This window comes from Chaetura pelagica, unplaced genomic scaffold (genome assembly GCF_000747805.2).
Source record: "Chaetura pelagica isolate M959 unplaced genomic scaffold, ChaPel_1.0 scaffold436, whole genome shotgun sequence".
In the NCBI taxonomy this organism is placed as follows: Eukaryota; Metazoa; Chordata; class Aves; order Apodiformes; family Apodidae; genus Chaetura; species Chaetura pelagica.
Genome location: NW_009953651.1, coordinates 3,439,326 through 3,452,727, shown reverse-complemented (window position 1 = coordinate 3,452,727; position 13,402 = coordinate 3,439,326). Strand labels below are relative to the sequence as shown.

Sequence of the window (13,402 nt, the reverse complement as noted above, 5' to 3'; positions counted from 1 at the left end):
AAAAAAAAAAAAAAAAAAAAAAGGATTGCATATATGTCTTAGGAAACTGTTATTTTGGGAAGCTTATAGCAGAATCAGTAATGATTCTTGTTCAGGTATTCAAGACTAAGATACATTTTCTACAGAAAATATTTTATCTTTGGCCTTTTTAAAAAAAAACAACAAAACAATGACTTAATATAAATGCTGTTTTACTTAAAGTGCTTTTTTAAAAAAAATCTCTAATATTTACAGACAGTCCTAGGGTCTCTGACCCCAATATTCCCCTAGTGGCCCGTGAGATCATGCAGCGAATGATCCGACAGTTTGCTGCTGAATATACCTCAAAAAATAGCTCTACTCAGGACTCCAGCCAGCCCAATAGCACAAAGAACCAAAGCCTGCTGAAAGCATCTCTGGTCGCCTCCTCTCCCACGGCTGCAACTGCTCAGAACCCTGTGCTCAGCAAACTTCTCATGGCTGACCAAGACTCACCTCTGGACCTTACTGTCAGAAAGTCTCAGTCAGAACCTAGTGAACAAGGTAGGACTCTTCTCAGTGTCTTGCATCCTATGGCAATTAGTGGCATTCTTGTTGCAAAACCAGACAACTAGAAATTTGCACCTTTACATAAAATGGAAAGTGGAAAAGCGGTAGATGACTATAAATACATGACATAAATTGTGACTAGCTAGATGTGGCTGGGAGGGAGGAGACTTTTTGAAAGAATGTAGGCGTAGACTGGAGGGATTTTTCTGAAGAAGGGCCAAGGGGATGGACATGCTTCAGACTCTGGGGACAAATGTGCAATTCCTGCTTTTGGACTCTACACTTGTTGGTAAGACAAGTTCACATGGTCATGAAAACCCTAATGTTGTCTCCTTTCTGAATATGAGTACAGAGTCTGACTGAGGGACTGATTTATTTTCTTTCTGGCCACAGTGTAAAAACAGTATATTTCAAAAATCTCTGAGAAATTGCTTTGTGAAGCCTGTAAAAAATTATTCCCGTGAACTGTACAAAACTTTCAGGTTTTATGCATTTGGAACAAATGTCTCTCTTCTACCTTAAAAATAGATGTGATCTGCAGAGCACAGATTGAATAACTTGTAACAGTGTTGCAGAGCTTGTTTTAATTTGAAAACCTTCCTTTCCATCAAAAATGTTTTAACAAGCAAATTTTGTGATTATAGTATGCAAATGTATTTTTTCTGAAACTGTTGAATAGAGCTTATCGTCAATGTATCCTACAGATAAAATTGAAATTGTCCCCTTTACCCTTCTTTAGGATTGTGTTTGTCTGAAATCATACTACCAAATACAAGGTAGTCTGTCCATCCTCAAGTGGAAAAGGTGCCTTTAAAAAAAAAAAAGCCTTTTGCTAGCTAGTACAGAATTGTAGGTCTCTCACATTTATGAAAAAATACTGGTTTTATGTGTTCCAACAATATGCAGTGTGGGCATCTGGACAATTATTGCACTTACTGAAAGCTGTTGCTGCCCTTCAGTTACAAGACAGCAGTGAAAGGTTGTGTGGTGTCTTGAAGTGAGGACATGTACGTGTTGCTGACAGGCATTGGTTTCTAGCTGATTTTATTATACATTTATTTAATGAGTGACTTCTGCATATATGTTTATAAATTTTAAACTGTTCTCACTGTGAAGCTTTTTAGCTGAAAGAAGGAGAGAATGGGTTTTCTGGTTTTGGTTTCTTTGTTTGTTTTTTTAATGAGAGGATTGTATGGTGAAGAGGAAAGCATAAACGTGAACTGTTGTTTAGCTACCGTGTGATGAAAAAGCTGTAAGATCACTTAGAATGTTCATAACGCTTGTTATGACATTAGAACATGTGCATATTAACTTACACAGTAATCTGTTTGCTGATGTAATTATTTTTTTTTCCAATTTACATTTAATGTAATTGGGAAGAGGTTTTGCCAAACTTGTTAATGAGAGATTTAAGAGGCTGTCATGAAGGACTGCTGGTGGTGCTCTTTCTTGTATTTCTGTGTAGTGGGTTGAGGGGAGCCCAGCCAGTTTTGGGGGGTATGAGGCTGGCCCTGCTTGCCCTCAAAGGTTTGTTGGTCATAATGACCCTTCTGGATGCAAGTGCCATGGTAGCAGCTGGTGTTCTTTGGTATAGCCTCTTGAAAAGGAGCTGCTACGTGATCCAGTCTCTTTATCTTGTGGCTGCCTAAGTGTTGTTCAAAAGGAAGATTGAATTTCTCTGCTTGTTTAAGTTTGGGTTGTGGTGTGTTCCCAAATGCAGTGGGTGGAACAGCTTTCTGTAAGTTAATTCTAGTTCACTGTTAATCATGTTATTTCTCCATATGTCAAATGAAAACTTTAGGCAATCTGAAAGCCATCTTACATTGTTCTTGTCTTGGGTGGTATTTACTTGAGTAGATGGAATGAGCGGGGAGCTCTGAAGTGTCTTTGGTTTACCTTGCCAACAGGTTCCATTTATGTTTGCCTCATAAACTGCTTGTTTCAAAGTTTCCAGGAATTTCAGATGGCTGTGCTGCTTCTGTGACAATGTTGCCCTTATTAAAATGACCAGAATTTCAAGTTGTTTCAGTGCAGTGGAAGCAATGATTTTCTAGCAAAAAGCACTTCTTTTTCTGTTGCCTAGAAATGCAGAGTTTACATAAGGACTTGTAGAGGAGCATGGGTGAGTGTGAGGAAGTGCCATTAGTGAGAATGGAAGAGGCAATCTAGCAGGAAAAAATCTGGTATATGGAAGAAGAGAGTAAAATGGCACAATAGAGAGTGGAAAGGCAGGAGCTTTGCCAGTAGGGACCCATTGGAAACATGGAAAAAAGGATTAAGCTAGCTGCCAGGTGAGGAGGAGTCTCACATTACTGTGTGTGTTTATTTGAAAGTGAGTTTTCAATGTTAAGTTTTCAATTAGTTTTCCTACATTTATTTGGATTAAAAAAATAATCAAATACTGGCTTAAAGCCCCCCCCTTTAATTGGGGGAATATCTCAGGAATTTGAAGATTGTCTCCTTTTGGGATCATAGAGGGTTAGTTATGCAATGGCCTGTCTTGTATCCTGAACTGTCATTTTTTAGGTCATCTTTTACTCTCTGGCTCTTGTAACAAATGTACTTTTAATTTTGCCAGATTTTGTTGTGGCTTTTGAGAACTACATTGAAGTCACTTGTAAGCCATATTGCAAACAAATCCAAGCCTTAGTTTGTTTAAAAAGGAAATAAAATAGAAAATGCAGTGTGCTAAATATGACTTTAACCCATAACACTTGTTTTGTTAAGGGACAGCATGGCTGATCCTGCTTCTTCAATCCCTGAAGTCATTCTCTTGTCTCCACAGACGGTGTGCTTGATTTATCCACTAAGAAGAGTCCTTGTGCCGGCAGCACCTCTCTGAGTCATTCTCCAGGGTGCTCCAGTACTCCCGGAAATGGGTAAGAGAAACCAACTTTCTATCACCTTCTAAAACTGTTTTTTTACTAAAATTATGTGTTTACTGCCTGTTAATTTTAACTCATTTTTGGTGTTAACCCTTTGGAGTACTGTTTTTCAACATGTACCTTTGGCAAATACCTTCACCCCACCTGCCAAATAAGAGTTGTTGCAAACTGAGACAGGTTTAACTGGCAGTTAAGAACTCTAGTATCTGTTATTTTGGCCAATTTAATACTTAAATATCTTTCCATTACCTCCTTCTTGGGTTTAGTGATATGTAATGTCTGTGGAGATGCAAGTTCACTTAGGTGTCATTTCACTTAGGGGGAAGCTGGCTAACGGGAAGGCTTATTTTAGGGGTAGGAATGATTTGAGTCATAATCCAAGCTGAATTAGATTTAAATCACTGTTTGCTCTTTGTTAATATTTCCTACCATAGACCACAACTTAAAAAAAGAAAGGATGGAGGATGGTCTGGTAGTTCAGAAAACTTTAAATATGGCTTTTTGGGTTTGCAGTTGTACTGTAGCACTGAACAGGGTTTAAAAAAATAGAAAATGTGGTGCGCTATTAGTCTAAGGTGTGAAAGAATGTTTTTTTATATATATTTTTTCATATTCATAGTGGTCACTGTTTGCATAAACTTAGAAGCCCTTTACTCTTAGCTAGGATTGAGTTAACTGTACTGGAAGGCTGACTGAAAGTAAGAGGGATTTGGGGTGTTTGTTGATGGGAGAATTTTATCTTGAAGCTACTGTGAACAAGTAATTTTTTAGTGATGTAGAGAAGCAGTATATGGTTTACACTGCTAATTACTTGCTGGGTTTAGCTCTGCAATAGCCTTTGATAAACTTGAAATTTTAAACTAACAATCCACCACCAATCCCATGTACTGCTAACACCTGATTTAACTTTTGCATTTCTCTTTGGAAAAATATTACTGTCTCAGATTTCTCCCTTCAAGATTACACTTCCATTTAATATTTCTATTAATAAAATACTTAAATTCTTGTTTAAAAGTTAGTCTTAATACTTTTTCACAATTCTTTAGCATACACCTCTCCCAGCTCTTCTCTTCACATACTGAACAAGTTATTTCCAGCTTCATTTTCCTAGGAAGGCAGCAGAAGCCATTGAGGCTGTGTATTGTTTGTTCCTTTGTTTGTGTATCAAGTGAGGGCAAAAGTCCAACACACCAGGATGACAGGGCGAGCATCTGGCACTGTCCTGGAGGCTCCACGGAGGATGCATCATACTGGCACCTGTGTTTACTTGTACAGGTGTGTGGTGAAGGAGGGTGGCTGGAGTCTGTTTAGCATCAGTGAAATCCAGTGTGACCCTCTGGCCTAGTGAGCTGCCAATATGACCTTTATCTAGGTGTAGAATCACTGGTACACATTCTGATGCTGATACATGCTGTGAAGGGGCAGAGAATGCACATTGCTTGAGACTTGTCTGAAATAGCAAACTTTCATTCCTTTCTCTGGATTTTGTTCTGAATCCTTGTTGACTCTTGTTACCCACTTCAGCTATGACCTAGTGCATCCTGGAGAGAAGCTGTCAGTGTATGTATCAAGCACTGCATGTGTTAATGCCAGGTCCTGTCACTGGATGTCTTTTTCTCTGAAGATTTTTTTTAAATCCCAATATGATGATAAAAAGAATAATGTAGCTTTTCAGAAGAACGTATCCTATCCTTAAATAGTGCTGACTTAGCTAGAGGGCTTTATAGTGTCCCAGAGCATTAAAATAGAGTATCTTACTAGTCTCTTCATTAATATGTACATTGAACAAGGAAAAGTTTGGGGACAGATTTTGAAACTAGTGTGAGTTCCTACAGGTGGCTAAGCAAGCAAAGTATTAAAATACACGTGTTTATCTGCAGTGGTAGTACTTTGTGTCATAGAACAGTTGTGACAAAAGGGACATGGTAAAAATACATACAGCTTTTTCTGCCATTAACCCTTGATCTGGATGGCAGTTGGAACCTAGATCGTATTTTTCCCTGGCCATGCTATGTATCAAATGAGAATCAGGGGCATGTCTATGTGCAGTTAGCTGTTAAGAGAGCAATTTGGTAAGTCTGGCATAGTGCAGTGCTTTCATACTTGTTGCTTAAAGTCAAGCAAATACCTTTGAGACCTGCTAAGCATTTTTTTTCCCATCCTGAGTTCAATATGCTGTAAGCGAGCCTCATCCAAGGTTTCCACCTATGTGTAGGTACTGCAGGTGGCAGTCATATTTGCACGTTGAATATGTTGCACTTTGGCTTACTCTTTTATTACTGTACTTGTTTAGTGGTAACGTCACGTTAGTAGCACAGTTTGTAGCTCTATGGCGATTGATTACTACTTTGTAATTAAGGTGCTATTTTCAGACGCTTGCGCGACGTCTTTTCTACTCCGAGAATTTGTGAACCCAACCAGAGACCAGCCAACAGGTTTCATTTTTCTTTGCCCAAAAAGCTTCTCTTTTTTTGCGAACAAGTTTTAAAACTGACTGATGCTGAGACTTTAAAAAAAAAAAAAATTAAAATAAAAAATAATTTTTAAAAAATAGAGAAAAATAAATAACACAAAAAGTGATGTTACCCAAGCAAGGCCTTCTAATAAAGGAGTGGCCCCCTCACCCATCCCTCCCTACCTGTGCAAGTCCTGCTCACATCAGTTTCCTTCCATCCAATTAGGCGACCTGGGAGACCCAGCCAGCACCATCCAGAGGGACTACAGAGTGGTGATGGGGTACCTCCAAGAAGCTTGCAGGATGGAACCAGGGAAGGTTATGGCCACTCCACATCTCTTAAAGTACCGCTGGCTCGATCACTCCAGATTAGTGAAGAACTGCTGAGCAGAAACCAGTTTTCTACAGCTGCCAGCCATGGGCCATCTGGACTACAGAATCATGGACAGCACTTAATATTATCCAGGGAGGCTTCTTGGGCAAAACCACACTACGAATTCAATTTCAGCCGCATGAAATTCAGGGGAAACGGTGCACTCAGCAACATCAGTGACCTTCCTTTTCTTACAGAAAACTCTGCCTTTCAAAAAATGGCACTTCAAACTAAACAGGATGGGAAAAAGGACGTGAGCCATTCATCTCCTGTGGATTTAAAGATACCACAAGTTCGAGGCATGGACCTTTCATGGGAGTCCCGCACTGGTGACCAGTACAGCTATAGCTCTTTGGTAATGGGTTCACAAACGGAGAGCGTGCTTAGCAAAAAGTTAAGGGCTATCCTTCCGAAACAAAACAGGAGAAGTTTGCTGGATGCTGGACCAGATTCCTGGGGCTCAGATGCTGAGCAGTCTACCTCTGGACAGCCATATCCCACCTCAGATCAAGAGGGAGATCCTGGCTCCAAGCAACCTAGGAAGAAAAGAGGGAGATACAGACAGTACAACAGTGAGATACTGGAGGAAGCAATCTCTGTGGTTATGAGCGGGAAAATGAGCGTTTCCAAAGCTCAGAGTATTTATGGGATCCCCCACAGTACACTGGAGTACAAAGTTAAAGAGAGGCTGGGCACTTTGAAAAACCCTCCAAAGAAAAAAATGAAATTAATGAGGTCGGAGGGGCAGGATGTTTCAGTAAAGATTGAATTAGATCCCCAGGGAGAAGCAGCACAAAGTGCGAATGAATTGAAAGATGAGTAGGGATGTTGTAGAGTGCCAATTACTTTGCAAACTGGGTGAGCACTACTGCATAGTTCAACCACCACTGAGCACACCTGAGTCTCCTATTTACTGCAATGCTCTTTCTTTTGCAGTTTAGCATAGACTTGTGTGAACACAAGTGAGAGGTGTGCTCTGAATGTCACATTTGTAAATTTTTTTAGCCTGGTATAGTGCAGTTTCCCTCCTTCACCTGCCTACTACCCCTTTTTCTTCTTTTTTTTTTCTTTCTTTCTTTTTTTTTTTTTTTTTCTTCATTTGTCTTTTGCATGTTTCTCTGTAATAGAGAGTTGAGTTACCTCACAAAGAATGCAGATCTGTGGAAGTGGACGTTTTGCCTGTAGAGCCTGCCTGAACTTCTCGTATTGGATTTCTCATGCCTGCCTTTATGGAAATAAGTCCACTTTGTTAAACTGATACTCTCTTAAAACCAGGCTCTTTTTTTTTTTTTTGTATTACTATTTATTTCAAATGAAAATCAGACTGTCATTCTTCAAAATCTTTCAGAAATCTTTTTCCCCCTTCTTTGATCTGCTTGATTGAAAGACATAAGCTGAATCAAGTCATTTAGGAATGGTACCTCTCTTGAACTCAGAGATTTGTTTATTAGATGGATAATCAGTTGGGTCTAATTAGGCTCTCTGCTATATTCTTTCTAAATTAAACATACTGATCATTCACTGTCTGCTTAGTGCTCACCCAGAGGGGAGGGAAAACTTATATACACTACCTTCAGAATATGTCAGTTAATTATTTGTAACACTACCTTCGCTGTAATTTTGTTTGATACTTTTGAAGGGTGATATTTAGACTCACCTGCTTGAGGATGTAGCCTTATCTCATGGAAGACAAGCTTCTCACAGTCAGGAGCAGTCAGGGTACACTAAATGATGTATTAGGGTATGCCTCATTATAGCAGAACTATGGTTCTTGGTGACCTTTATGCTTTTTACAGACTTGATTCTGAGTTTACTAAACTATGTGGTTCCAACAACTAGTTTAAATTACTCTAATCCAGGGAAGGGGGATTTGTGTAACAAACTACTGTGATATTGCAAAAAAGAAGAAGAAGAAAAAACCCACAAAACAGTGATCTCTTAACGTTACAACCTCAGTAGTCTGCCCAAATATCCACATTAGTGAAGGAGCTTGTTAATGTTCAGGGAAGAAGTAAAACACTGGTAGCCTGATCTAGTTCAGGCTCTGCATCATATCTATCTGTAATACTGTCAGGGTCGAACACTCAATGATTGGGTGTTTCCTTTTTAATATTACAGTTGCCAGTAGCAGGGATGAATCCAAATCCTGCTTTTTTTGTTGTTGTTTTTATTTAATCTATTTTGCTAGTGGTTTAGCACATGCTAGAATAAGCATTTAAACACCGTGAAAGCACTCCATAAACCATGAATCCAGTCTTTTTCAATATGATGATAATGTTATCATTATATGGAGATCCAGGATAAGTTTTGTACAGAACATTTACCTTTGATACTTTCTGCAGGAGTGGTCAGTAACTAGGTGGAGCTTACTGGACTAGGTAGAAAATGACCAAATCGGAATTGCTGGTTCTTCAGGTAGAAACAGTTTGGTCTTAATCTGTACAAAAGGTAGATAGATTTTATTATTTTTTTTTTCCCCATTTGCACAACCAAAAGAAGCATTGGAGTTTTGTGTGAGAGCATTAAGTGACTGAAAGTGGTTTCTCAAAGTTCATGGGAGGGTGGCCTAGATAACCCTAGGGATGCTGAATGACTTCTGCAACAGTCGATCTATTAGCCTCTCCCCCTCCCCAGCAACTTGATATTTTCAAAGGTTAGGCACACCATTGCTGTTTTAAATATGCACTGCTCATTCTTCAAAAAGACTGGGCATTTGGCCCCAAGTTTTGGTTTTTGTTTATTTAATATATTTTAGTACTCAAAATCCTGTTTCCTCGTAGCTTTCTAGTTGTCATCTTGACATGTAAAGCAGTTTAAGCTCAGTAGCAGTATATAAACTCTGCAATACGTTCCAGTTTAGCTGGTGATTGCAATAAAGGTGCAGTTAAATGTGTGGTTTTCATCTGCTGTTGGAGGTTATGGTAGAAAGTTTGCTGCAAGTTAAAAAAAAAAGTAACACAGTTTTACTGTTCAGAGAGGTTTAACCTTTTGCAGTTGTCTTTATTTAAGCAACATGAGTTGAGTTTTATAAAACTTGTCACTGTAGTGTATGTGGAGTGCTCATTTTACTAACCTAAATATTTTGTATGTGTATGTTTAAGTGGGTGACAATCGTGCAGCAGAAGAATGGTGTGCCTACCCTTTAATGCTGCAGTTTTAAAAGAGAATTTGTCTTGTCATTTCAGACTGTAGGTTAAGAATTGTAAATAGATAGTGAGAAGTTGAGTACTCTTTATTTGCTTTGGTTAGAAAGTGGATTTTTTAAAAAACCAACAACAAACCAAACGTGTAACTTTCTCAGTTTAAATGTCCTGAGACCTGAAGATTGTAATACTCATGTCTGCAAAGCTTTTAAACACAACACTTGATCTGTGATAACTTAATATTCAGGTAATCTTTCTTTTTCAAGAAGCTTTTGAACAACCGTATTTCCTCCAAAGGTCTCTGTTTAAAAAGGAAAAAAAAAAAAGGAAAAAAAAAGTAGATTATTTTTTAAGCACTAATTGCATTACATTGGTAACTGCAATATAAAATAGCCATTATTGTTTTGTGAAGCATGGTTGAGATTAGTTAGTGGTCCCTTTTTAAAATTTCATGAGCCTCTCAAAAAAAAACAAATTTAAAAAAAAAAGCTGCTGAATATTCAAAAGATATATATTTTACCTTATTGTAGGTTTTGTAAATTTAGTCTGTAATATTCAGGTGCACCTTTTAATGTTAACTTTTTGTTTAAAAGTCCCATCTAATGTATTTTCTCTGAGGTGATTCATCACATAAGACTAGTATCACTCTAAGTGCTGCAGTGATCACTAATGTTTCTTACATTTTTCACTACATATTTTTTACAGGCGCTTTCAGTGTAGCTAACTAGTAGTATTTGGGATAATTTTAAATATATGATTGGAATTAATGTTTATCCATTAGCATGCTTAATTTTCTGCTGACCAGCAGTTTGCATGGCCAAAATCCCTGGTTGACCATATTTTGGTGTGGGAAGGTGTGGTTCACTGCTGTCTTTGTAACAAAAGCCTTGTTTCTCATGTTATTTCTGATAAGTGGATGCTTATGTTACTTGGATCACTTGGACAGGAGAGAAGGTTTGAAATCTTTCTCCTGCTGCTCTTTTGAGATCACATTGGCGTGTAACATAGACAAACTGCAACCCTGTAAAAATCGAGATGTCGTTAGCAGGAGGCCTTTCGGGCATTTTTTGTCACTAGTTTTCTCTTATTCCTGAGAATGTCCATCCGATGTAGTTATTGGACTTAACAGTATTGTTGTGTACTACATTGATGTATCTGAAGAAGCCTGACAGCAAGAAACTGTGAATAATATTTGTGGCAGTCTCTGAAAACTAGTTTTTCAGTCCAAGTATCATGAAGGAGAATCCCTCTCCCCTGCCCCATCCTAGAAAAGTAATTTTATATTTTGTGTGTATAAAGTTTGAAGAATCAAGTTTCATATTGTACTGAAGTTTAGGTGTCGCTTGGTAAATCTTTGCTGCAGCATATAATTGAAGATGAGTAAGGCTTAGTGTGGTAGGGGTCCTGGTGTGGAGTTAATTATCGTACAGTTCTGGTGAGAAAGCCCAACATGTATGAAATGTGTCCTTTTTTTTTTTTTATTTGGACTTGTAAGATGTGAAAGTGCTTTTTTAGAACTCTGACCTATTACAAACTATTACCTCACTTTCAGCCAGTTGGATCCTCATTCCACAGTGTTGTAGGCATTATTGTGGCCGTAATGCTTGAGTACAGCTATAGAGTTGAACGTTTCCAGTTAGATATTGTAGGAACGCGTATCTGGACTTGTTTTTACTTCTGTCAAAAGATATTTTATTTCCCAGTCATTCCCTGTCTGTCTGGTTGGGTTTTTTTAAAGGTTCAAAACAGTTTCCTTTAGAATTTCTCATTTTTCCCTGTTACACAGGTGAAGTTGCTCCATAAGCAACACAGTTACGCCTTTACTTTCTTCTGGTTGCAGAACTCACAACTTGATGCTTGCATTACCAACCCTGTTGCTAGACCTGAATTTCAACTCTGAATTTTCTTGGCAGTTGGAGAAAAGAAATTATTTTTAACAAATGCAGGTGTACAGGTAGGATAGTGCCTCTAGTACAGAGAACACACTCAAAGCTTCTCAAGCATCTCCTATAACCACCTTTTTTGTAGAGCTTTCCAGTGCTCAAGAATATTCTCAAACATGGGAAGCATGTGTTTGAACTAGTTGAGAACAGGCATGGAAGAGTCTGTGCTTCGTCTTGTGGCAGGCCAACATTTGAGTCTAAATACTTTCATGAGTTACCTGAGGGTACATTGCCTTGCCCTGGAAATTCACAGGAACTGGCACAGTGATTCAGGGGCTTCAGGGTTGAGTAAGCTTTGTGTAGACTAGAACATCCTTTTAGTTCTGATTGAATTGCTTTTCGTATCATCTGAAACAATCGTTACACAGGCAAAACTGGAATTATCGCGTGTTTTTTTCCAGTTTACTTTGAAGTAATGCTCTTAAGATGTCCTTGATTCTTAGGAGAAGAGTTAAGTGTCCAAGGAGTGAAGGGAACACTGTGCCGATCCCTTGTTTCTCAAAAACGCTGTGGCTACTACATCTGTAACACAAAGAGCCCTTTCCTCGGTGAAGACCAAATTTTAACTTTTAAGTGTAAGAATGCATATGCTTGCTGCAGTCCAAACTCTTACAAAGGCAAATTTACTAACCTCTACTGAAAGCTTTGTCACAATATTTTAGATATTTTAAGTTCTCTGCCAAATCTTTGAGGTAGAACAGGAAGGGTTGTTTCCCTCATTTTGATGATGCTCAGAAACTTGTAGGTTTTCTCTGCGAATGTTTCAGAGACAAATGTAATTTCAGTCTAGGTCAATGTTGCTTTTTCTTGGCACCAGTAGATAATGTTGACTAATACTTCTTTAAAAAGCTATATCTAAAAAAAAAAAGTTAGAGACTAGTCTTGGTGTTATAAAGGTTTCCACTTGATCTCAAATTACGTTAAAAGCTCCATAATTAGAACCTTCAGAAACCTGAAAATTTGCACGGCTAGTTACATGCAGTTCTGTTGGATGTAGCAAATACAGTAACAACTACAGATATTAATTTTGAATTATTCAGTACATAAACACAATGTACGGTGATCACTAAGCAGGGAGATATTGTGGATTCAAAATTAACTGTAGATGCGCTCCACATATACCACCAAAAAAAACGGAAGTAGTTACAGCATTCCAGCATTCCTCTGCCTCTCTCCTGTTCTTGCTTCAACTGGGGCCAAGTCTCTATACCAGTATTACAGCAGCTGTTTAGGACTTCATGTCCTACCCAATTCTGCCTATGTTCAGGTATTGTCATGAAAACCTTGATATTGGGAGAGCTTTATTTAACCCTCCCAAAAATCTCTTAGCCTGGTTAAAAAATCAGTTTTCCCGGACAGTATACAAGGAGGAAGGATTTCTTTCAGCCTGTCCAGGGCATTTCATTCACTCTCTTAAAAACAAACATCCCTGCCCCTGACCCCATGCTTGTCTCTACCAAATTGGTAAGTATAATTCAGAAGGACTCACAATGATAACTCTTAGCTGATGGAGCAGGGATTGGGACAGAGACTTCATTTTGACGCGAGCAGGACAAGTAACATCACAAAACATTTTCTATCGTCATCACCTTGTGTGGTCTCAATGGTTTTTTCCTACTTGGAAATAATGAACACACAATTACAACTACTTACACAGTTTATCAACTGCTTGGTGCTACATTTCTCAAATATTTTTGCAGATAAAATGTTTTTTATGCCTGCACGTGAAAGCATGTAAACTTCACTATCACTATAAAAAGCACTTGTCTGACCTATTATAAAGTACCAGAAAAGGGATAAATAACTGCAGCACTTTTTCTGTTACAATGCCAGAGTCTTAATTAAGTCTGGTCTTCAGGTTATGAGATACTTTAAACGTACAATCTAGGATCATTAATGGCTTTTCAGGTCAGATCACAGGTTCTCTTGGGATACTAATCTGTTAAAGACTAGTACAACAAATTATTCTGAAGTTCAGGCAGGGGATGTATATATACATGCCTGATATTTTTAACTAATCATTTCAATAGGCCATTTCAGGGCTTGACATTTGGAGTCTGGGATGATGGGTAGGG

The 13,402-nt window shown here is 38.4% G+C and overlaps 1 protein-coding gene across 1 annotated transcript in view; it reads left to right on the top strand.

Annotated features, from left to right (window-relative positions):
* LCOR (ligand dependent nuclear receptor corepressor) overlaps positions 1–7,512 on the top strand; it is a 21,584-nt gene extending 14,072 nt beyond the window's left edge. Inside the window, exons 3-5 of the mRNA XM_010000071.1 lie at positions 235–522; positions 3,314–3,407; positions 6,095–7,512. Coding sequence (XP_009998373.1) covers positions 285–522; positions 3,314–3,407; positions 6,095–7,064 — 1,302 coding nt within the window. The 5' untranslated portion in view covers positions 235–284 and the 3' untranslated portion in view covers positions 7,065–7,512. The remainder of the gene's footprint in view (positions 1–234; positions 523–3,313; positions 3,408–6,094) is intronic.
* Positions 7,513–13,402: the final 5,890 nt, after the last annotated feature.